Source organism: Pezoporus flaviventris, unplaced genomic scaffold, assembly GCF_033815535.1.
Source record: "Pezoporus flaviventris isolate CSIRO_AGI_PZ_B2104156 unplaced genomic scaffold, CSIRO_AGI_Pfla_v1 ptg000083l, whole genome shotgun sequence".
Classification (NCBI taxonomy): domain Eukaryota; kingdom Metazoa; phylum Chordata; class Aves; order Psittaciformes; family Psittacidae; genus Pezoporus; species Pezoporus flaviventris.
In genome coordinates, this window is record NW_026892631.1 from 14,114,168 (window position 1) to 14,138,772 (window position 24,605).

The following is a 24,605-nucleotide window of genomic DNA, read 5'->3' on the forward strand; positions in this document are numbered from 1 at the left end:
CTTTCGGTTAACTTCCATGAGTAGAACACGTGTGAGGTTTAGCAAGTTTGGTACAATAGCTCACTGAGGCTTCAGAATACTCTTTCAGAGGAGTGTTTAACAAGACAGTACCTTTTTTAAACAAGGAAAAGTGTTCTGGGAAAAGCACAAAGAGAAGAAACATCTACGTTATCCAGGTGCGCAAAATGCTTCTACTGTTATCTAAACAGGGCCAAAACTTCAGAACCTAAGGCCGTTCTTGTTTTTGCACTAAAAGGTAAAAAAAAACGAAACCAAGAAATTCACACACACACACACACACACACACACACACACAAACAAACCCCCCAAAGCTACATTTAAGTCTCCTACAAGATTATCTATCCCTAGATTTGCCAGGCTACTTTCCTGTAGTTAGATGCTCGACTACAAAGACCTGTAATAAAATAAATAGCGTAAAAATCAGTTAAACAAAATCTTGGTGTGTTGAACATTTATTCACTGAAGAAGTCAGCTTCCTTCAACAGGTATTCATAGAGAGGAGGGCTGTATTGGAGGCATTGTTCTGCTGTACAAGTCTGACATAAAAATACTTTTATACGGGTGCTCATTCCCGTGTAGGTATTAGCTTGCTCCTCTGTAGGACTGGTCAGGTAGCTGTGAAGGCTTGCTCTTTTCTCCCCTTCATTGTTTGGAAACAGGAAAAAACCAAAGAAAAGAAAAAGTACACTGATCCGATTTTCCAAATGTAGGAGTTAGCAGAATTCTGCTTTATTTCTTCAGTGCAGAGTGGACTGAGATTCTGTCTGAATTCCAATAAGCGAGGGTGGCTGCTGGCCGCTAACCGTGCTTAACACGGGCCGTGGGTTTAGACGAGGAGGCATGGAGTTAGCTGGGCGGATGAGCGGAGGGGGAGGCTGGTTTAGGGTCGGCCTGGGCTGGATGAACCGTGCCTGCTGTTGGAGCGGCGGAGGCTGCCGGTGGAGGGCAGGAGCAGCAGGAAGCGCCGGACGAAGTAACGGGGGAGGCTGATTTAAAGTTGCCATGGGAGCGGTAGGTGCTGGAGCAGATGCCTGCGCTGGAGGTGAAGGGCCTAAACACTGAGTGGCCGGAGTGCTTTGTGCCTGCACAAAGGACAAAGACAAGACTACGTGAACTGCCATCCCGGCCAGAACGCGATGCAGTTGGGCTGCCACTGTCCACTACACAGGAAACAGCATTTAAAAGAAACAAAACCAAAAAACTGAGAAGTTACTGAAAAGAAATCACCAACCAAAACATTATAGACAGCAGAACTAAAAATATTTACGAAGCAAGAGTCTTCTTCTAGAACAAGAAGTGTATTTTAACAGTAAAACAGTAACGTGATCGTCACTATGCAAGGTGCAGTCCTGCTCCCAGCTGGTTAACGACATTGGCTGAAGTTCTATGCAAGCTCATCATCATTCTTTAGAATGCGGTTTGCCACTCCACACCAGTTAACCTTACATTATATCACTAAAATAAATGCTGTTCCTCAACCCATGCTTACTTATTTCTGGTACACAAAACACACCTCATCTTCTTCATCAGTGCTCTTTCCTGATGGCACATTAGAAGTATTTTTTGTGTCCTCCCCTAAAGCAGAAGCATCACCATTAGAAGCCAGGGTTCCTTGTTCCGCTTCCCATTCCTGCAATACCTCCTCTAAGTTAAACCGACGCCTGTAGTTTACAAAGAAGTTCTTCACTTGGCCAACAGTCTTGTTGCCAATTACATCTGCAATAGCTTGAAAATCTTTACCATATTTTCGGACACCTGGAAGGCAAAGTAAATAACATAGCTGTGAAGGATCAGTCAGACACAGCTACGTGTGATGTATTTATAGAGAGAACCTATGGGACCTGCAAACCAAGGACTCGCTAATTAGGAGGACTTCTCAATTAGGAGAAGGCCTCAATTTCCATAAAAACAAAGTAAGTTTTAATTGCACACAGCTATGAACATATAAATCAAGAGCTTTATTAAAACATTATTACCCACTCTACTCAAGGATCCTGGCTTACTCACCAAGCCTCCCAACCTGAAACCACAGAGATCTGGCCTCTGACAAACAAAGTATATCCTTCGGTATGCTTGCAGTGAGGGCAGAAGCCCAAGGCAAGTTCAAGATGGAGAGGGAGGGTGACTGAGCACGTACAGTCTGTGTACGGGGTTGTAACACAGCAGCATTGCTGTGTACGGGGTGTAACACTAGAAACGTCAAGGGACAAATACCAACAGCTTTTACAGGTTCCCTCAATGCCAGCTGCACACAGATGTTTCTTTGCCCACAGTCTGTGCAGCAGGAGTGCTAGAGGGCAGCAGCTACTGGAGCAAGCACAGGGGGCACAGTTCCGTAAGTCACGATATACTGCTCATTCCCCAACTTGTGACATGCTCTGCTGAGGCTACGAAGAGCAACTGGCAAGCATTCACCTGGCAAAGGCTCTGTAAAGCTTTCATTCACCATCTGAGCTGGGAGAAGACCCGGGGGTTTTGGGACAACCACCTTGGGGAATATAAGTAAATATATAAGCTATTGATGTGTATTTATAAGACAGCCCAGCACAAGCCTCCAGGACAAAGATCTTTACATCATTCTTACTTCATTTCCATATTGACATCAGTAGGTCACTTTTGTTCACAAGAAAAAAAATCACAACATACAAAGTTCTAAAACTACATTTGCCCGTAACACACAACCCCCCCTCAAGTACCATATTCCACTGTTTTTACCCTAAAGTTGGAATTGTGACAAAGTTTACTGATTTACTCAGTTGTATTTAGGGTATGTATCTAGATCCTCCTCTTCCTGCTTAAGAAAAAAGCCCTCAAACTCTGCACCATCCCAGAACACAGCTTTTAGCTGCACAAAGTATAATTTTAATCACAAGCATCCAGAAATTTGGGGACCAATAAAGGAAATCCCAGATTGAGTAAACAGAAGCCTCATTTTCTGCTCTCAGCTATGCATGAGTGACAACTTGACTTGTTCTGTGAAAGCTCTTGATAACTAAGCTCATTCATATTACAGCGCCCAGAGGATGGGCACTCTGCCTCATTACAGGAAAAGAAATTCATGCCTGATTTCATGCCTCACTTCAGAAAGTGAAGCAAAGGATTCAGAAAGTGAGAGTTGCGTGGAATCTGAAAGCCATGTTCCTTTCCAACTTCATTGTGCTGCTTCTGCTCTTTGCTACTTTCTTCATTAACGGGCACTTCTCATGTGGTAATGTACACTCACTGCAATTTAAGGGAAAAGTTGAGCTCCAGGATGGGAACAATTCCTGTAGCTGAAGCTGCTGTTTCAGCTGCCCAGAGCCCAGCTACATGTAAGATCTTTTCTGGGGCATACAAAAGAATCCAACCATCCTGACTGCAAGAACCTTGGAAAGAAAACAAAGGGACCTAGCAGAGCCATGTGGGAGGGCACGCATCTGGACAAAGCAGACAGGGATTTGGCTCTGTGCTTTATCAGTTGTACAAGGTATGAGCTATACTCCTCAAAAGCTGTGAGCGCCCACAGAGCACTCCCTCCAGTGTTTGAATATTCTTCATACCATTACCACCCTTACTAACTTGCTCAGTAAATTGCCACTGCGAGGTATCTAACATCCTGTACAAGTTACCAAGTGAACAAAGCACCCAGCAAAACAAAATAGTTTTGTTTGAAACCTCCTTCAGATTTTAGGTGTTTTCAGCACTTTGTTACTATGCTGTCTATACTTCTTCCTTCCCCCTAAACTGTAAAACGACTGAGCCTGTTTGCTAACTTCAACTAAAGTTGTCAAAAACAAGGTCTCGAAGCCTATTCCCAACAGTGTATCCTGTCTTCACTGCCTTCACTGAGAGCCCAACTATGAGAAATAGCTAAAGAAAATAACATTTCCTTGGTTTAGCTACACACAGCACTGCTCACTTTGGATTCTTTTTCAAGCACTATTTAGTACTGCTCTAGCATCATCAGTGACTACACCACCACAATGATGGAGCAAAATCCTTTTAAGCTGCATCAGGAACAGAGAAAGTTCCATACATGTTTATGAAAGTCTGATGCATAAGGTGCTGGCATATGTGTAAGAGTTGATGCCAAGCCATCATCCCTTTCAAACGGGTGCACGTTACTTAAATATCCTTATATAAATTGTGTGCTAAGCACCATGCAGAGGTACTTCTAAGGTGCTTAATCTGTTATCCACAAGAATAATTTTATTAGGTTGCTGAAAGTGAAGCTCAAAACAAGACAACTGTATAGCCTTGCTTCACATGTATGAATGTCTTTCTCCCAGCTCACTGGAAAGTAGCCCTAACCATGGGAATAATTCAAGCTCTTCAGAGCTTCACCCAGGTGCATAAGGTGTAGCTGATCACGTGCACGCTCGCTATTCCAGTGCTTCATCTTGTGTGCCTACCTTGGAGAAACTCACATATCCAAGCTGTCTACGCTTCTTAATGTTGTGCAGCACAGCAAACACTGAGAGGCACAGAAAGCCTCAGCCTGGGTCCAAAGCAATACAATACTGCACTGCAACAAGGCAGAAACAGGCAGCCTCTGGGTTACGAGAGATGCAGTTTCACTGTGATGGGATTACTGTGCTCCTGGCAACTCCTGTACCAGTTAGAATTAGATCCTGGTTGTCCCAACTGTTTTCCTCTGCAATGCTCTTCAGTTTAAATTCAGTTGTTTTCATTGAGTCTTAAAACATTTTTCCAATTGCAATTTTCATATGGCTGAGGTCTTACTTTGAAAAGACTGTGCTTACACATTTCTGTATGTGAATTAAGTTTGTAACTGAAGAAAACCTCAAGTGATGAACTGGCCCGTTACATTCAATAACTATTAGGGCAAAGTTGACCAGGGACTGATAAATTATACTGCAGGAGATCAGCTCAGACATCGTAAGTCTGAGTCCACAACCCAACTGCAGGCAGCCACACTGCTTTTAAGATTAGACACTCAGCTCTATTTTAAGGGGGGTTTTTCCATTCCCTCCTCTTTGGTTACTGCCAATCTCCTGAGATCAGCCCATAGATGACAGGAGTTATTTCACATTCAGGAAAAACAGTACCAAAACTGTATTACTGCAAATCATTGCTATGATTTCCACGCTTGGCTTCAAGTGAACAAATCACAGAAATGCCACCTACCTGCTTAATACTTATGATTTCTGTACAATTATTAAAAGCACACGCCAAAATGTATCAATACTTTGATGAAATAAATCTGTTTTGAATGTACAAACTGAATGTCCCAATGCTCAAGTAAACCTCCAAGTTCAAGCCTAACGCGCATCACTGTAGCTTTTAGTACAGCACCCATGGCTACTTGCTCCTGAAAACAGGCAGGGCAAAAGGCAATGTGGCTCCTTCATGCAGAAGAGTCTGCTAGCTCAAGCATCTATTCTGAAGTAAGAGATCAGAGTCCTTAGCCCAAGGGACAGGAGGTTAATACCTACAGCACTGCCACTCCAGGAAGGAGACTATTACCAGGCAGTAGGTAAGGGTGGGAATACTTTGAATACTTTGCTCCTGGTGTTAAGGTTCTTGCCCATCTCCATTTTATACACTGGCAAAGGAAGGGGACTAAAAAGAAAGCAATACACACAAGCACACGTAAATTCAATGAAAGCAGGTTTCTCCTGAAGGCCTGATCACCCCAGCCTTAAGGACTGAGGCTGACTACCTCTATAGAACACAAAACACTCCCTAAAGAGACCAGACCACTAAAACTCCTCTCCAAGTAGTCCTCACCAACCCTCATTCTCTTCTGTCCATGCGCCAGCTTTATAATCTGCCTTGTGGGTCGCGTAGTGCTGTAGCTTAACAAAGGCTAAATGCGCTCTTATCACTTCTCAAAGGGACGTTTAGTGAGAGCTCCAATAACTAAACTACGAAAATGCAAGATGGTTTCAATCCTTCCATGCTAAGGCAGGCACAATGAACCTGGACTTTTCCCACTTCTCCAGCAAACATTCTACTTCCTAGACTATCACATTAAAACCAGGCATCTCCTTCAGCTGCACTGGGGGACAAAAGGAAAAACAACCAACAGCTTTTTGGCAGTACTGAGAGGATGAACTTAGGACAGAAAACGGTTTGGAGATGCAAATCCCAGTTTGAGGCATGCATGTTGAGAGCATTGCCTCCAACATGCTGTGTCTGAAGCACACTGGCTTCAGACACAGCATTTCCATTTGCAGCTCAAAACTAACCTAACTTGAGGTTCGGTCATCCAGCTAATAACTACCAGTTACGGTACACCTGACAACTTTACACTGATATCCTGATCCAGCCAAAGGTTTTATACTAAAATTCAGCCTTTCCATTTGAAAGGCATAAAATACAGAGAAAGCAAGCAGATGTGTATAACTGAGCTCATTATATGATCTTAAAAAAGATGATCCATAGGAGTCAATGTGTAGTGCCTTGGAAGACAGCGTTAAGCTCTCCAGATATCCCCCTTGCATGTTAGGCAGAGCATGTTAAAGCAAGGCAAGAGTCAGTTTTCCTTCACACAAATGAAATAACTGCAAATTAGTGGTTTCAGTAGCCTACTAGGAAACATTTTTTTCTCCAGTACAACTGTTAGCCAAGTATCCATATCCAGCTCCAGACTCTTAAAAGGCCTCCACTGGGTACGTTATGTGCTTCTTTATTCCCTCATGAACAGAGAAAATTAAGCTGTAAAGCAGTTTTACGTTTGCTTTTTTTCTGCTTTAAGAATACAGAGAGATGTCTTAAGTGTCTGCTTCAAGTTCTATTACTTGAACTATTACTTCAGCCTTCCGCTTTAGAGCAATTAATGTAAGGTGATTTAGAAGATGATTGAAGGGACGTTTTTGGTATTACCACAGTTGTTAAACTCAGCTTAGCTTTTCTATTCAAGATTTCATATGGGTAACTGAAAGACTCGCGTCGTGTTGCTTGAATGAATGCCCTAAGTATTCTCCCTAATGTTGCTGTTCTCCCAGTGACTGACGTGTAAGACCAGATAAAGTTCAGCTTTTCATTAGAGGGAAATACCAGCGTAAGCCCGAGTACCTCTTCAAATCCTTTGCATCAGATTTCAAACCACTACTGCTGTTAACATACCTTGTACTGCAAGAAGCTGCTCTTCTGTGGTCCAACGGGCATTGATTTTCTGATTAGACTATTGAAATTAGAAAAATGGCAGAAAGGTCATTAAAACGTTTCAACAGCTGCATAACATCTGAGCATCAGAATGTGTTTTGCTTGCACTACACTTTGCAACATAGGTAAAAATCTCGTGGTTGAAACCATAAATTTATGGTTTAAGACTGCTTTCGCGAAGAGAGAGGAAGGAGCATTTAATGATTTAAGCTTAGAACTACACCAAGAGTCCTTCCTCTGTTTTACTGCAGTTCCTAGTATCAGCTACATCATAACTTAATGCACAAGCTAATGATCTTTATGCAGACAGAATCCGAATTTATAGTTGCATTTCTCTAAACTATTAGGACTTGGTGTCTGGAGCGTTTTGCATTCATGTTATGGTTCATAGCCAAGCCTTTAAAACAAGCAAAAAGAGAAGTTCAGTAGTAGTAAGTCATTCACTTCAGATGCCCAAATATATGTACAGTCACACAGAACATAGAATTTACTGCTAGCAATCTACATAATCTACTTTTAATCAGGAAAAAAACCCAACGCAACCCATACATCAGGGCTCAATGTTAGCTCCCTGTTCTCCTGAATACACATGGCATTCCATTTTCTTCTGGTTCTTTATTCAGCCAGTTGCATAAGAAAAGCCTACCACTAATTCCTTGTAAAGAAGCCAGACTCACCCCTGCATGTAATTCAATAGATCCTGTTTAAGCTGCTGCTGAAATGCAAACGCTGTGCTGCAGCAAAACACATTCCTGCAGCTTCCTAGCAATGCAAGTGCAAGGCCACAAGGTCTAGGGTTTATTGTGATTTACCTCAGGAGGTTTGAATTCTTCAATCCCGCCTTCCATTTTCTGTTTAAGTGCACTGTTTACTTGCTTAGCATTTTGAACCTTGGTCAAAAACAACAAAGTTAATCAGCTCCACAAAGAAAGTTGGTCACTTTACACATATATCTTCACTAGGATTGCCACAAGTGTACCTCCTAAGTTAGAAAGAGAAATATTATGGTTTAAGGCTTCACTACTTTTAAGTGGTTAAAAAAAAAAAATCAACTTCAAAAAATACAGCACAGTTTACTATGGAGAGAAAAATATTTAAGGCAGTCTTTCAAAAGAACAGTTTGTCTGCAGGAGTACTCCAAGGAGGACAGAACAAGCAAGTTTTGATAACCATGCGTGTGTGTTCTTGAAGAAGAATGCAGAGTATTCGAGACACAAAATGTGCTTCTTGGGAACCCAAGTGAGATGTCCTGCATACAGGAACTTCTTCCTTCTCCAAAAAAGCACTTAAGGGGAGGGGAAGAAAGGTTTACAAGATGTTTCCAGTTGGTTCCTTCTCACAAGACTGCTTTTTATTGACCCTAGATCAACACGATTTCCTTTCAGGGTGAAATGATCTGAAGTACTGACATAAAATAACTTGGGCTATAAAAAGGAGAGAGTTTCCAAATCATTCATATAGGTATATGATACGTATCAAGTAACATAGGTAAGAAAATAAGTTTGCATACTATGGTGCACAGCTATTACAAGTGTTCTTAAGTATGGACACAAAAGCAGGCAACTCAGTGGGAGATTCCAAAGGCTGCACCTCTGAGATCACTGCAAGGAAAAAAAAAAGAGAAACAGAACCTCAAGGCTCTAACTCACCTACACTTAGGCTAAAAAGCGAAACCCACCTATGCTATTGAGCCCCCGAGTCCTGCTGTGACAGAAAGAAGCATATTTCTCCTGTAAAAGAGTACAAGGGAGCAAAAAACCCCAGGAAAGCCTTTATTCACTCCATGGTTTTGCAACATGGCAGCTCTTAGCGATCTATAAGGAGGCAGAAATTCCAGGAGATAAGCCTTGACTTTGTAGCCCCATCACTCCTAGAAAGCAAGCGTGCACATACTGCAGTACCCTGAGAAGCTGAACACATTCTGCGTTTCAACTTAAAGTGCCAAAGTTCATTTCTTCGTGCAAAGGAGGCAGGCAGTTGTCCTCTTAAAAGGTGAGGACTGCAAAGCTGTTCTGAATTTGGTTAAGAGTTAGAAAGCTCAAACAAAAGAAATAACTACGTCCATGATCTCCTCCCCGCTCCCACCCTCCCCATGGTATGTGGGGAAGGCCATCCAGAGAAACAGCTACAATTTTAAGCATAATAAATGTAACTTCCTCTGATACCTTGGTCTTATTCTCCCTTGTTACACAAATCCTTTTAACAAAGTTAACATAAATCACATCAAACGCGACTTTAGTTTTCTCCTGTCCCCAACCCTGTAATATTGTTTTCATGCCGTACCCCCCCTCTTTTTCCTTCTTTTGAAAAGGAAGTCGTCCTTTTCCATGTTAGTAACATAAAAACCATAACCAACAAACAGCTAGTCGGGTAGCGTCCAGCATTTCTGGTGATAACAAAGTTGGGAAGACTCACATTAAAGAAGTTTCAGAATCTTCACAGATAATCTTCAAAATCATTACAATCAGAACAATCTGAGATGAAAACAAAACAAGACCAATAACCCATGGTACCTGTCGCTTTAATGAGATTAGTTCCATATCCAGCTGTCTAAGAATTGTGTTGGCTGCATTGGGGCTACAGGAAACAGCTATCACATCTTCCTGGGTCAGGTACATGCCTTTTGGTGGACGGCATTTGGAACGCTGAGAATGGTGGCGATGCTGCAAGCTCTGATACTCTCTTCTACCCAGACCTATTTTGCTGGTCTGAACAGGCTGCTCATTATTGCCCTTTAATTTACAAGAAATAAATCATTAAAGAATAACAGTATCTTGTAAACAACTTCAATAAAGTATCACACAGCATTTTAATGTCGTATTTATGACAAAGATAACCTAAGCTAACATCCTCCTCTGTACGTAGTATCCATGCTAAGACTTGCAGATGAGCTGATGGAGCATTTGCTGGATAAGCCTGCATTAAGTCTTAGAAAGGCCGGTTTTCAAAGCTTTCTAAACATGGCTGATAACACAATAAATGGCATAGAAAACACAGCCTGAATACTGTGAAGAGGGCAAAAATTGAGAACCTCCTTATAGAAGCAGAAGAATACATACATATATATTACATGTTCAAACAAACTAATCAGTGAATTTACACATTTATTTCTGATCAGATATGAAGAGTTCAGGGGAAGATCAAGGGAGAAGAAAGAAGACTCGGAGTCAACCACGAAGGGCAAGAATGCAAGATGACACTTTTCCCTGCTGTAAGCACTCTATGGTAAGTGATAGTGCTGTTTGCTTTGGGAGGGGATTGGAGGTCTGGCACAGAAAGGATGGATGTACTTTGGCAGTTATTATAAAAATCTATGCAACTTAGCAAACTTAAGCGTTTCTTGTTTGCTTTCTGAAGTGGAAAGGGATAGCAAAGAGGAGACGAAGGCTTTGTAACTGCTGGTTTGACACGTTTGGACGCCTAAAAAGTTCAGCTTTGTTTTCAATAGGCATTGCTGCACAACAGCTAGTCTGCATGTATGTGACTCCCATAGAGCAACCATTTAAGATTCCTAGAAAGCAGGTCTACAGAAGCAAAAATTGCTTTGAATTGGAAAACCCTTGCAGGAAAAGTAATGCTCAGTACCAGAACAGAGATGGGATTCAGGCTTTTTGCTACTTCAAGCAGCTCCCTACTGCTCCTCCTCGCTGGCATCCATGCAAGTTAAGAGGAGGTGGTTATCTGATCACCACGAAGAGAAAACAAATTGCAGCAGCCACTATTAATGTTCTCTACTATTAGTATGGATCAGCAAACAGTAATTTTTGCTCTACTATGCTTGACCTTCTGCCACATTCTCTTCCCAGCTAATGTAACATCTTAATCCAGTCCAGGGACTTCGTAGAGGCCATTTAAGATATTTGCACTTAAGATACTTGCTCTTCTTTGTCAAGTTGACACAGAGCATTACACCTCTGACATCTAAAAATCCCAAGGTTAAGTTCGCTTCTGGACCATTTATGCCATTTGGGTTTTGGGTCAGGGTTGCTCTTTCAGTATGAAACTGCAGATCCTGTCTGCTCAATCTGGATTTAAGATGACAATGTTCTCCCAAGCTTTTGTCTTGCCACACTAGAGCGTTTGGCTTGGTTTAGTCTTTTCTGGCAGCAAAGTTCCCATCGCTCTGCACATTCAAGTAACCCACCTAGTTTATACAGCGCTAAGAAACTGAAAGCACACAGATCCTACCGCAAATATTAGATCACAGAATTATCTTACACAGATCCAAACAGCTCATCAGAAAGTGCAGTTCTGTTCCTAGAAATCTATCAAGAAACTACTTTCATTCTGGACCGCACGTAGCAATTCTAACGATAAGCAAGGAAAGTAAATGGAACAAAACAGCCCTTATTTAGAAGCGGCTTACGCAGCAACTCAGATCAACAGATTGCAAGCACATTGTTACAACAGTGGACTGAAATGTAAAAAGGTTCATTATTAGGCCTTGTGCCATTTCAAAGCAATATCCTGGCATGCTAAAAAACTTAAAAAGCTCTGCTTACAGAAAGGAGTAACTGTAATTGGCCTTTCTTGAGGCATGAGATAAAGCAATACACTGAAGGTCACTGCAAAGCTGAGAACTGAATCTAAACCTCTCAGTCTCTTACTCAGCATCATTTCTGATAGAACTGCAAAGTTTTATTAATAATCATAGGTACCACTTCATGGGAATGTTGAGGGTTTGCACTACTACTCTCCTCCCACATTCTCAAGAGGCATGAACTGTTCCATTGCAGGAAAATCACAAGCTCATTAAGTTAATAAAGGAAATGACCATTTACACACTCAGATGTTTTACAGTCTTATTCATAAAGAGGATTTAACAAAAGACACCCCCCCCCCCAGAACAAAACCTGAACATACCCCAAACGTAGCACTTGGCCGTAAAGCTAACAGTAAGTGCTCGTTAATGGTTGTCTCTAAATTTCTTAGTAGAAAGCATTCCAGTGAAGGCACATATTAGTTGAAAAGCACCACCTCACTGTGGCTTTGAAGGAACAGAAAAGGTTATTCTTGGAAAAACATCATTTAATTTTGAAAGGCAAAAACCCCCCATTTAGATTTCAATAATTCCTAACTAGTAAAACTGTCAGCACATTAACAGGACAGAGGGAGGGGGAATGTTGTTTCACCTATCAGAAGTTGTCAAGATGCTGATCCCCTAAAACCCCTGTGATTCCAGCAGGCTACAAGCTAAACCTCTTCACTACAAGTCAGGCTCTCCGTGGTATCACATTGACAGAAAACAAACAAACTGACATTCACCGTTAAGCTATCTGTTACCTCCTTTTTGGCTTCTTTTTTGGGATCATAATCACTATCGTTTCCATCCATTGGATGAGCTTCTTCTACATCATCATCACTGAGGAGAGATATTATAAGAAGCTGGTCATTTTATCTGTTTTTTAAGGCCAAATATAAACATGTATCAGAGTAAGCCAGAAGTCTCCAAGTATACCGCACCCCAAAGTTACTTGTAGTTTTCAAGAGAGAACTGTTACAAACATATTTCCTCTATTAAATTCTAGTAATTACGATGCTGAACAAGCAATCCCAAACTCTAGTTTCAAAATGACTTTAAACAGAGGTGGTACTGCTCTGCCAGAATATTTTGGTGTCACCTTTTTTCAATACAACCACTTGCGCCAGCACAAACGCTTACGTGGTCAACTATACCAAGGCTGCAGATAACCTTTCATTTGCCACATTAGCCTGTGCAGAGCAAAAGGGGACAACGTAAGATGGGAAAACACAGGACTGCTTGTCACCAAAGTGCTCAAGATCTAGTAACTGGGAATGAAATCTATTGAATTAAATCAGAAAGGTTGAAAAGATAACAGTTAGTTTAGTCAAGTCCAATCAGGTGATTCACACAATACGATTTCTGAATAAATGAATGTAAGAACACCAGAAAATTGGCCAGTTATTGAAAAATAGATCAAAAAATGCTCTATCAGAAGCAAACTGATTTTCTTCTGTGATTGTTCAGCTGCAGGGTCACAAGTAAGCATACTGATTTTAGATTTCAGGAGTTCTTTCTAATAACATAAGTGAATAAGGCACTTTTGCTCTAGGTAGACAGTTTTCTGAAGATGTAAAAGCATACTTTCCAACGTGAACTTGATCATGTTACTTACACATTCAACCTATAAAATCTCTTTAAAAAGAGAAAAGTAAGCTAATACTCCAGTATTATAAGTGCAGTATAATTTCAATTTCATAGTAACTAGGGGAAACGTCATTTCCTTCTATTCAAGACAATTTAAAACCATTTTCAGCTCTAATTCCCTTTGACTGATGGTGGTTCTACGCCTCCTAAAATAAGACTTTATGTAAAGCTTTGTTAGAAATCAGTATTTGGGCATTCTAATTGCTACAGCTCTTTATAGTGGTTGATCTTTCAGTTTTAACTCCATTCTAGTGCAAAAAGAACACAGAAAATCCCCCCCCCCCCCCCCAAAACAGAGGGTTAGACTTCTCGAATGAAGCATTATTTGTAAACCACATTCCCAGACTTTTTTTAAACCCTTGTTTTTTTACTGTTATCCATTAAAGCCCTTCAGTCTGTTACAACCAACTCCAACAACTGGAGTGATATAGCTCGTAAAGCACGGGTACCAAACCCCGTGCTAACTGATGCTCAGACCTGAAAATATGGTTCACGCTGAAACACAGTGGATGGAAATTACCCTGATGTCCCTACTCTAGTTAGCTACTTAAGAGCCTAAAACTTACCTGTCACCTTGATTATTCCTATTAGCCAATTTCCGAGCCTGTCGATCCATCAAACTTGTCCTAGAGCGCGTTTTTTTCCAAGAATAGTAGTATTTTACAAGGCTTGCAATAGTCTTGTCTGGAAGCTAGAAGAATTCATTATACATTAATATGTGTTACAATGAAATCACACCCCAAGATTGTAATTCTGCTCTCTTTATAACCACCTTTACCCAAATATCTTAAATGCACGGATGAGATGGAAAGGAGGGATGTATTTGGTATATTTGTAACGGAGAAAGGAAGAAGAGGTTGTATTAGAGGGAAAAAACTATAGGTCCAAGGGACACGATGAAATTAACTTAAATCTTACATTCACCGTTGTTCCTGAAGCTTTCACACAGAAATCATGAGACTTAACCCAACAGGAGCCTCAGTTCTTAGGCCTTCTGAACTGTTTAATGCTTCCGATTAAAGTATTACTTTACCATTTGCTGGATCCTGTGAAAGCTCTTTCCATGGAAGCTAAATGCTTGCTCAAACAGGACTTTATCTTCAACTGTCCATTCATCGGGGAAAGGAGTGAAGTTGGGCAGATCCGCAAGGGACTTCTCAATATTGTGTTTATGCCAGAACAGCATGCCGAGAGCCTTTGAAAAGAAACAGCCCCTTTTTGGATTTAGTCAACTTTCTCAAATGCTGAGACAAGTTGAAAAAAGGCAATTTATTTATTTAAAGCAAAACCTGACTGCCGGAACCCCTTCTCAAAACGTATTTACAACTTCATCTGACTATGCGCTATAGGTTACAGAACTCTCTTTGGAGACAATATGAAGAGTGGGCACATCTGTACTTCATTAAAGGTACGAAAGCCAGGCAATTTAAGGTTGGCATGGCAGCAGTAATTCTGAGCCAGCACGAACTAGGCTGACAGGCTCAAATCTGACCTGCTTTCTTCCTTTACAAGTAGGTATCACCTACACAGCTCCTTACAGGTCTTCAGGCCTTTATTACCAGCCCATTCGAAAGAGAAAACAAAAATACTTTGCAGCAGCCAGAGGATCATCCAAAATGCAAGTCTGAAAGGTCAAAGTGAGAGTGCTCTTTCTACAGCTCTCCGATGCACAAACAACAGCACGGCCATTCCCATGTCACGTGCACCTAGTAAGGAATGGAAATCTAAATGCACTTTCTCATGTAATTTAATTTCTTTATATCCTTACAGCTGATTAGACTTTCTGCCAGAGAATCAATGACAGATTGGAAGCCAAGCCTCACACCTGGAAATGTAATCCATTCAGGTTTCAACCACACTTCAGTTTCAACCTGCTCTAGTGGAAGGTGCCCCTGCCCACGGCAGGGGGTCGGAACTGGTTGAGCTTTAAGGTCCCTTCCAAGCCAAACCAGCCTATGGTTCTATCTATGATACAGCGCAGACGTGATGACCACTTGTTCATCAGCTCTCTAAACCCCTGGCTTCACGTCTCCTAATAACCTGGACATGGCAAACCTCTTTTCCTGTGACAATGGCAAGTGACAGCCAACCTCTTGCAAAGATAACTTTTATTCCACTGTGAACAGTTTCAAAGATTCTGTACCGCAGGTTATTTTGGAAATTGGTCCTTTTCACAGACTTCGTTTGAGATCCCTCAGTTCCCTCTCTCCTCTAATAAAAGCCAGACCAGAAACAAACATCACCAAACTGCAGGCATTCTGGACACGGCAATACTGGCAGCTTCTCCTTCAGATAGCAGTTGGCTAGCAAGTCATTGCTATTATGAGCCTCCATCATCCAAAACTTCACTGTACCACTTATTTCCATTGGTACACCAAATATTTTCTTTATTATATGTAGTATCACCTTTACATAAACTGGTTAGCTTATGAAGAAACTGACAAGAGCACTAAGTGCAGAGCAGCAAAGTTTTATCCTGTACTTTTGACAGGATGGTGACTAAAGGTTATTAGAAAAAAAAACCCAAAGTGAACTTGTTTCTTCTTCTCAATCCTTGGAATTTCTCTTTTCCTGCCTCTGAAAAAACACTCCAAGTTGCTTTGTCTCTCTCTCAAGAAACCTTCCCAATGGTGTCCTTACCACACTTAATGGTTAAAAACGGCACCGTATTTGAATTCTAATATTAAACATGAAATTCGTAAGCTGCTTTCCTAGGGAATTCTTTAACTAAATATACACACACAATTGCATGACATGCCCAGTGTATCAAGAAACATACCAAACCTTTTCAAAAGTGCACACTACAAGCTGAGCATGTCATGAAAACAAAGAGCTCAATCTTTTGCAGAGACTCCAGACCCCAACTGTATGCAGATCCATTTAACTGCAGTGTTTGCTGCCGTGCCTGAAGAGAAACAGCGTTAATTAATGGTAACCAAGGGGAAAAGAGTAAAAAGAAAAGAGTTGTGTTATTCTTTTACATTAAAAAGAACCCTTTAAAAGAGCACTCTCATTTCATGGCACTTACCTGTTCCACATTGTATCCATGTTTCTCCTTTGCTATTGCTATATATTCATCCACTGTAACAAAGCAATGTCAGAATTATTCTTTAGTACTTTCAGTTCTGCTATAAGGTGACACAGAATTAGCCATCTATCACGGGAAAATGGTCTTCCCATGCTTTAATACACTGTATAGGCCCAGATCCCCCAAACCCTTACATATATTCACAGCTTTAAAATAATAAACCCACCGCTTTTAATTTAATACCGACTTTTTACACAGGCCAATTCTCAGTGAAAAAGCTACTTTCTTTCACATTTTTATCACAACAAAGCCACACAGGCTCATCATGTATTTAAATCCGAGACCAGCTAGTTATTGAAAGGCTATGTCTTCCTGGAACTCACTCCAAAGAACACAGACACCTGGCTGAGTTTTAAATTGAACTACTTCTACTGTTCGTATTCCCAAACACGTTAAAAATTAATGTAAAGAGATCTGAGATCAATGATCATGCATATCCTTGGTATTTCATAGATTTCACTGAGCAACATTCATTTTAACCATGGGACAAAGTCAGTTTTCAATAGAGACTACTAAGACTGAATAATCAGGTCATCAAAATTCATCAGTACCATTTTTTAAAGTGATCTTTGGCCACAGTAAAGCCAGCTTTGTGTCGGGCTCCTGCCCTCACTTTGCAGTCAAGTCCTGCTAGTTTTGATCTTCAGTGGGTAACTTGTATTTGTAAAGAAACACTCTCCACCTTCTACAGTTCCCAGTTAAGGGGCAACTGAACGTAGCTGAAAGGAAGCACGACTGAGAAAGGGAAATAATGATATCCTCAATATTCAAACAGATCAGAGACGTCCTTGCCACAACTCCTTTTGCAGTTTAAAGTGTTTACTGACCAGAGGTGTAGAGTATTTTATTCCCAATTGTTCTTCAGTAGAAGGTACGTTCCTTCAACTACCAACTACTGGTAACAGACAGAAACTGTCCTTGAGGATCAGGTTTGCACGACTGCATCCTCAAGGTTTATTCCCCTATATTACATATGGGAAATTCTAGCACAGGAGGCAGGTTTAAACTAGATTAAACAGGTAAGTGTTCACATTTAGTCAGATGAGTCCCATCACTTCAGAAGGGAGAAAATGCTCAGTTTTTCCTGATAAGACAGCAATAACAGCTCCCCCCTAAATGAGGCCTCAACACATCTTTTCTGGATTTTTCCACTGCAAATTCTTCTGGCAATTTAGAGCATGTTTAGATGTTTTATTCTTTTACTAATAACTAAAGGTTTTACAGGCACTGATGATAGATCAACACAGGCTTTGATTTGAAACAAAGACTTAACTATAAAACAAGAGAAGGTGATCTTTCCTTTCCGTGGAGTTCTCTAAACAAAAAATAGAAGAGAAGCTTTGTGCTTAATTTACTATTTGCAGTTTCACTGTGTGTAAAAATCCAGAATGAACAGGCACACCAGAAACAATTATTTAGTCACAACTGAGCATCCAAACTCCTAAGCAGGGAAGGACTTACACTTGGCATCTGGAATATTATGATACGGAGACCATACAAGCATCCCTCCATTATCTTTATCAGTATATTTTGTGGCACCTGTAAGAAAACAAGGAAGTCTCAGTATTTATAAATATGATCTTGAGAGCAACTATTCACAGGACAGTAAATACAAGTCAACCACATTAAGAAGTCCAGCCTAGCTACTGGGGGAGGAGAGAGGGCATTAAAAATGCCGCATTATTTCCTCAAGACACTGAATTTCGTGAATAGCTGAATTTGAACACTACTCTTACAAGGTTCAGTTATAACTGGTTATTAGACAGGATCACGCTTACCACAACGGGAGCATTATAGTGCATTGCTAAAGCTGGCTGGCTGCAAAATGTGCAGGTACTTGTGCTGGAATAGTCCTCCAGAAGTGAAGATTTTTATCAGCACATCTGTCGCTATCATAGAGCATCAAGATCTACTGTGTCAAGTTAGGCTGCCTTAAAACAAATACCCCCCAACAATGAAAGCTCAATGATGACAAAAAAGGTAAGAGGGTAGAATACAGTCACCATCCCCGATCTTTCAACAAGGAAAGATCCTAACAACTACGCACAAAGTAACTGCGAATCTGTCCCTAGTTTTGATTTTCATAGCTATGCACTTCTTACATTCACAGCCAACCAAAGTGGGTGGCTGGGTGGTCACCTTGTTTTGTTTGCTCTCCACCTCCACCTGAATGTAGCAAGCAAAGCAGTCCAAGTTACCTAACCTATCAGGAGAAGGGAGCAATACTGATGCAACCTCATACAAAGCACTACATCATTGCCTTTGATTTAAAAAAAACCCACACATACTGAAAAAAAAAGGAAACTCCCCAATATGGGACCAGCACCAAGTAATTTTTGTTACTGCTTCACAAACATATGCTACTGCATCAAGCTGCTTACAATCTATTTGTTTAACGGTTTATCTTGCTAAGATATTGCTCAACAATTGGACCATTTACGCTCGTGTCAATATGAATTCCTTGAGGAGTCGCCCTCAGAGGAATTTTTTCTTGTATCCTTCTTGGAGAAGGACAGGTTTGTTTTTTTCCTTGGTGAAACAAATAACTTTTCATGCCATTTTATGCTGCCACACTTTATATTTAGGTTCTATATCTTGTTGAAGGAAACAGAACAAAACAAATCAGTGCCTTGGAAAAGAGAACTTAGTGCTTCCTAATCAGGTACTGTGTTTTGTTGTTCTTCCCTCTTTAGTCTGGCAGCCTTCTTCTGTATTTGCTATCATCCTTGCAATCTTTAGATCCATTATGACCGTGAACTTGAAAACCAGGTAATTAAACTCAAAGAAGTCGTGTCTTCCAAAAGGAGACACTTACAACAAATAATCTAAATGCACCTTAAACTCCGTAGTAAGTTAAGAATGGACACAGTCATAAAGCACCAGTGTCAAGGCATAAGCAGTACTGAACTCGAAGGGTTTTGGTGGGTAAGAACCAATTCCTTATTATAACATTCTCCTTTAGAACAAAACAGGCATGCCAACTGGACTTACTAGAAATGTAATACTTCATGAAGAATAACGCAAACATGTCACATTCACATTTCTCATCATTCAGCTTTTATCAGAAGTAAATGACTGCTACCCTGTACCCCACTCTAACTAAGAAATGAGCACAGGACCACTACAGAATGCATCAGAATTTCAGGTTGTGAGCAAGAAGCAGCTAAACTTGAGTACACCCTCAGTTATTTCCAAATCCTGGACAGACACCTGCGAACAAGCAGATATCACTGATATTATGAGATGAAAACCTTGAGTTTCAGGGTCCTGTCATTTGTGCCTGCAGAAGATCACATATGCAGTGGCATATGTGACTCCCCTACTCAGGTGCCGGTCTCACATGACTAACAAACAGCTCCCACCAGGACACCCCTTTTTGAAGCATTGCTGTTTCTCCAGTACGATCAGACAACTGTTTCCATGCTGGGGGCATCTTCACACTGCCAAAAGGAAAGCAAGAATGACAGAGGACAACGGGCTGCACACAGGGAGCTCAAAGGAAGGCATCCTGTCAACACTGCACGTCCATAGCTACAGCCCAGGGATCCCTCCATCTCCACATGCAGGACTATGATCTATCTTTACAAGAACTGCTTCTCGTCCTTTGTACCCCAAGTATTCAAGTCAGCAGTACTCCCCCTGCAAAAAGGCTGTGTTTCAGCTCAAGGGCAGCATGATCTACATCTGCAAATTCCATTCTTATTATGGACAGCGGCTGAAAATACCAGGCAACATGTTAACCAAAGCACGTTAGAAGAGTAGAATTGTAAGCCAGTAAGGAAGAGAAGGACTGCAAGCTACATCTCAAATCTGACAAGCCTCCCTTGGCCCAAACCCCACATTCAACCCACCTCAGAAGAGGTTTCTGTACTTGAATGAACTGTACAGAATAGGGAAACTGTAGCAGGAAACTGACACTTGTTAAATTTCAGCTTAACCTTAGAAGTTACGTACACATGGATGCTGCTGTTCTGTACACGACTCGGGTGTAGAAAGTATCGTCATCTTTGCCAGCACAGAGAGTATCATCCCCTGCTTAAGACTAAGCTTTGCGAGTATGAACACAAACACAGGAACTAATGGAAGGAAGAACTCAATTTCTACAATAAAGGGCTGGAAATCTTAAAAATAAGTAAATAAAAAAGATAATCAGGGAATGTGAGGTCAGACTGCATGGAGTAAGTGGAAGAAATGACGTACTTCACCTCACCATTTAATAACTTCAATTTAAGGAAGCCTGTTTTCATATAGGAAGACTAGAGGGAGAAAAGTTACAAGGATGTACCCAGAAATGGACTCCGTAAGTGACCTTGAAAGTTACAGAGCGTTCTTCTTGACAGCCCCTGCTCACCCCTGAGAAGGGGGCAGATGGGAAATAAGTATTTCTGTATTTAGCAAACAAAATTCATAGTACAGCTTTCGGGAAGTCCAAATCTGAGCAGAGTAAAGCTTCTCCAGCAGTTATTTCACACGCAGAATGGTCCTTCTGCAGTGATGGCACTCTCCACTACGCTTCCCAAGAGAACGCAAACAGCCCATAACAAAGATATCAGCTTTGTAACATCCTGCTGCACCTATAGGTGGGCCGGAAAGTACAGGCAGAAACAGTTTCACCTCCAGAATATGAAGTACTACAGGAAAACGAGCAGGGAGATAGGAACCTGGAGTGCAGGCGATACCTAATTTACCGAGTGAATAAACCAAGGAAATTTCGGATTTTGATTAAAACTGCTTTCTGCAGTAAGAAAATTTCTCTCATTGCAGTAGTATCTGGTGACAGTTAGAATGCTACTTCCCTTACAACTGACACACTTTTTTCTTTAAAAAGTTAAATATATCTTATTTTATACATGAACTCAGGTTAAAAAAAGTCTACTACCATCACAACTTCAATCACGAACATTTTGTTCCTCAATGCACTGCTTATGAATATTTTTCAACACAGGCTAAGCGAGGCCAAAGGATGGGTAGTCATTCTACCCGTTTTAGTACTCTGTGTGTGTAATACACAGCTGACTTTGTAACCTGTGTTAAACTCTCTCAAAACAGGCATTAAAGCAACTGCGAGAAGAAACAGCACTTAAATTAGTTAAAGATAGTGCCTATGCCCATATATGCAAACCTGGGAGTACAACGGAGTGTTTGTTACAATATTTGCTCCCCCTGGACAAAAGTAATCCAAGTATACCTATGATAAGAGAACACCTCTTATAGCCCAGCATCACTTCCACCTCTAAGATACGACACATCAAGACTCATAACAAAAAAGGGGAAAGCATGAGCTCTCAGATAACCACTCTGCTAAGACAGTAAATATGTACAGTACTTCTGCCCTTTATGGACTTAGTTCTTTTTTTCCCCATAATACTTGGGTGTTCCAAAAAAAAAAGTTACCACCTTCTTGCCCTAGTAATCAAAACGCACACTAAGAACAACACTACTGTACATTATGCTTCTTACACATGACTTCTTAAAGAAAGATTTCCATCCTTAAGGAAAGTGATAAAGCAGTATGTATTAATTGCAGTTATTAGGGAAAGGAGCATCAGTTGAATTTCACCCCCCCCCCGGGGCACTTAGGAGCGCTAAACCATCTGGTTATAAAAGAGTATAAAATTACTTCTGTGGGTACAAATGCAATGATGCTATTGCAGATACAGTTCACAAAACTGAAACCACAGATCCTCAGTTGTCCTAAAAGGGGTGAAGAGCTCTTTTAATCGAAAGAAAAACAAACACTGTGTTTTTCGAATTTAAGCAGCCTGTAGGAAAAACAAGCCTGGGTTACGCATTAGAAAGGGTAATTTTTATTTATGTTTATTTTTATGTAGGCAACGTAAAAATAAAGGGTGCAAACGGTTAGTCTTATTAACAAAGAGACCTCGACTACGCGCTCCTTTCTCGGGGAAGAGGCATTCCCTTATGCCAAGATCACGCATCCATTTAATCCCACCCTCCCCCTTTCTTTCCCCCGGCCTTTTCTTTGGCCTGTGGGGACTTGCGCCCATGAAGAGGGGCTCGCTCCAGCTTTAGGAGGCACTATGTGAGAAGCTCTGGCCCAATCCTCTTCCGGTAGGAAATCATCTGACACCAATGGAGCCTGTTTGGAGAACAGGAAAGTAGATAGGCTTCATCTGGCCACTACAGCAGAACCGATCAACGCTCCTACGGTCTCACTGCTCGCGGTAGTAACGCAAGGCAGCATTCTAGCCATCAACTCGCTTAAGACCGAGGACTAGGCTAATGCGAACGTGCCCAGTATTCCTCGGGGCGGGGCTGGGGAGGGGGGGGAAGGAAGGCGGAGGAGAGCGGCTCAGCCTGCAGCAGCGGGGTGAGCGGGGCTACTACGGCACGCAGGACCAGGGGCAGGAGTTTCCCACCCAGCGCATCTTCCACCCAGCGCCTCCAGCACGCAGCCAGGTCTGCTCCGCTTCCGGCAGGCGCATCACTTCCCACCCCTGCCCGAAAACATCCATCTCCCCACGGCGAATATCCTTAAGTCACCTGGTTAACACAGGACATGCCCTATGGCTTAAGAAGCGGGGGGGGGGGAATAAAAAGCATCCAACCTTTTTCTGCTCCGCCGCCTCCCGCCGGACACAACACAACGCGCCCGACAGCGAAGGGGAATTCGCCATCAGCCGAGCGGGAATACTCCCACCGCGGTGCCCTCGCTCCCGGGAGCCAGCCGCTGCCCCGCCGCCGGCACCGGATCGCCAACACAAAGGCTGCAAAGCAGCATAAACACAGCCCCGCGGCGGCCGCCGCCGGGAGAGCGCCGAGCCGAGCCCTCCCCAGCACCGACCCCCATCCCTCCCGGCTCGGGAACGGCGGCGGCAAGATGTCAGGGTACAGCCGAGAAGCCATTTACCGGGCTCGAAGTCAGGAATGCGCGCCTGGTATTCCGCTCCGACCCTCATGCCTACATCTGCAACGCAAAGGAAGGGGAGGGGGGGGAAGAGAAATTAGCGCCGTGCCTGTGCCCGGGCAGGCTGGGGACGCGCCGCCCGGGAGCCCCCGCCGCGGCCGTGCGGAATAAGCCACCTCCCCCCAGCCGCCGCCGCCGCCCCGCCCGCCGCCGCCGCCGCTGATGAAGCCCCGACGACCGGCGGGGAGGGGGCCGGAGGCGGAAGGGGGAGTTATTTCAGCGGAACAATGGAGACGGCGGCGGCTCCCGGGAGACACTCCCCATCGTTAAGCACCGCGGGGCCGCGCTGCGCGCTCCCGCGCACCCCCCTCTTGCTCCCCCCCTTCCCTCCCCTCCCCTCACCTCCCCCGCGGCCCGTCCCGCCGCAGCACAGACGCGCGGCGGCGGCAGTGCCGGCACCGGGCAGGGGGAGGCAGCGCGGCACGGCACGGCACGGCGCGGCACGGCGCCCCTCCCGTCACCCCCCTCCTTCCCCCGCTGTCGGGGCGGCCCCAGGCTCGCACCGTGCTCGTCGCCACTGTCACCACCGCCGCCGCTCTCCGGCTCCGAGTAGTGCCCGTTGGAGGGGCTGCTGCTCTTGGTGCCGTTGGGGGCTGCCAGGCTCCTGCCCCCCAAGAGCTCCGCTCCCTTTTCCATCATGCCCGGCATGGGGGGGGCGGGGGAGAGCGGCGGCAGCGCGGGCTGCCGAGGGGGGGAAGTTAATACGGAGCCGCCATGTTGCCCCCTCCCCGCCCCCCCCTCGGGCCACCGCGGCGCCGGCGCCTCCTCCCCCCCTCGCACCCCCCCCCCCCACCTCCCCCCTCCCTCCCCCGACGCTGCGCAGCCCCCGGGAATCCCTCCGCGCCGGCCCGGCCGGATCTAGCCGAGGAGGCGGGGATACCGGCGGAGCCCTGGCGGCGCGGCGGAAGGATTCTGCTCGCCGGGTGGAGGGCGTTCTCTCCCCGCCGACACCGGGGCCTGACCGCCGCGATGCCCGGTTCCCCGGCGGACGGGAGCGGCAGCGGAGGACGGGGACTATTCTCTGGGCGGCGCAGGGATTCCGGCGGGAAGGGGCGGTGTGGTCCGGCCGGGAGGTGCTGGGCCCGCACCGAGGTGGTTGTGAGGGAGCGGCGGGGGGCACCCGGCTGTGGGGCAGCGTCCGAGAGGGGCTGGGGTGGCCGGGGGGGAGCGGGCACCTTGGGGCGGAGCGAGGCCCCGGCTGTGAAAGGTGATGCGAGAGAGCGCGGCTGCCACCTTGGGCCCTACGGCTTTTGGGAGCGCTTCAGGCCAGGGTCAAGTAAGGCTGAGGG

General features: G+C 43.6%; 1 protein-coding gene across 8 annotated transcripts; it reads right to left on the reverse strand.

Annotated features, from left to right (window-relative positions):
• Window positions 1–457: 457 nt before the first annotated feature.
• RCOR3 (REST corepressor 3) lies at window positions 458–24,103 on the reverse strand. Of its 8 annotated transcripts, none has more exons than XM_061475390.1 (12): window positions 23,820–24,101; window positions 23,260–23,316; window positions 17,850–17,927; window positions 16,329–16,381; window positions 14,334–14,495; window positions 13,867–13,991; window positions 12,397–12,493; window positions 9,645–9,863; window positions 7,944–8,021; window positions 7,093–7,150; window positions 1,535–1,776; window positions 458–1,103 (listed from the first exon to the last, which is right to left on the reverse strand). In XM_061475390.1, exons 1-12 carry the CDS (start codon window positions 23,962–23,964, stop codon window positions 759–761), a joined length of 1,659 nt encoding a protein of 552 aa, XP_061331374.1. In that variant the 5' UTR covers window positions 23,965–24,101; the 3' UTR covers window positions 458–758. The 8 variants fall into 8 exon arrangements, with proteins under 8 accessions (XP_061331374.1, XP_061331375.1, XP_061331378.1 ...); XM_061475391.1 differs by having other exon boundaries at window positions 12,415–12,493; window positions 23,820–24,100; XM_061475394.1 differs by lacking the exon at window positions 23,820–24,101 and adding an exon at window positions 23,659–23,685.
• Between the last annotated feature and the right edge of the window lie 502 nt (window positions 24,104–24,605).

What these genes read in the sequence shown, in the direction of transcription:
- RCOR3 (XM_061475390.1), bottom strand. Translation starts at nt 23,964, where the DNA reads ATGCCGGGCATGATGGAAAAGGGAGCGGAGCTCTTGGGGGGCAGGAGC. An exon ending in ATGGATACAATGTGGAACAG is followed by an intron (nt 14,496 to 16,328) that starts GTAAGTGCCATG and finishes TTCTTTTCAAAG; the next exon opens with GCTCTCGGCATGCTGTTCTG. An exon ending in AAGAATTCAAACCTCCTGAG is followed by an intron (nt 7,151 to 7,943) that starts GTAAATCACAAT and finishes TAATTTCAATAG; the next exon opens with TCTAATCAGAAAATCAATGC.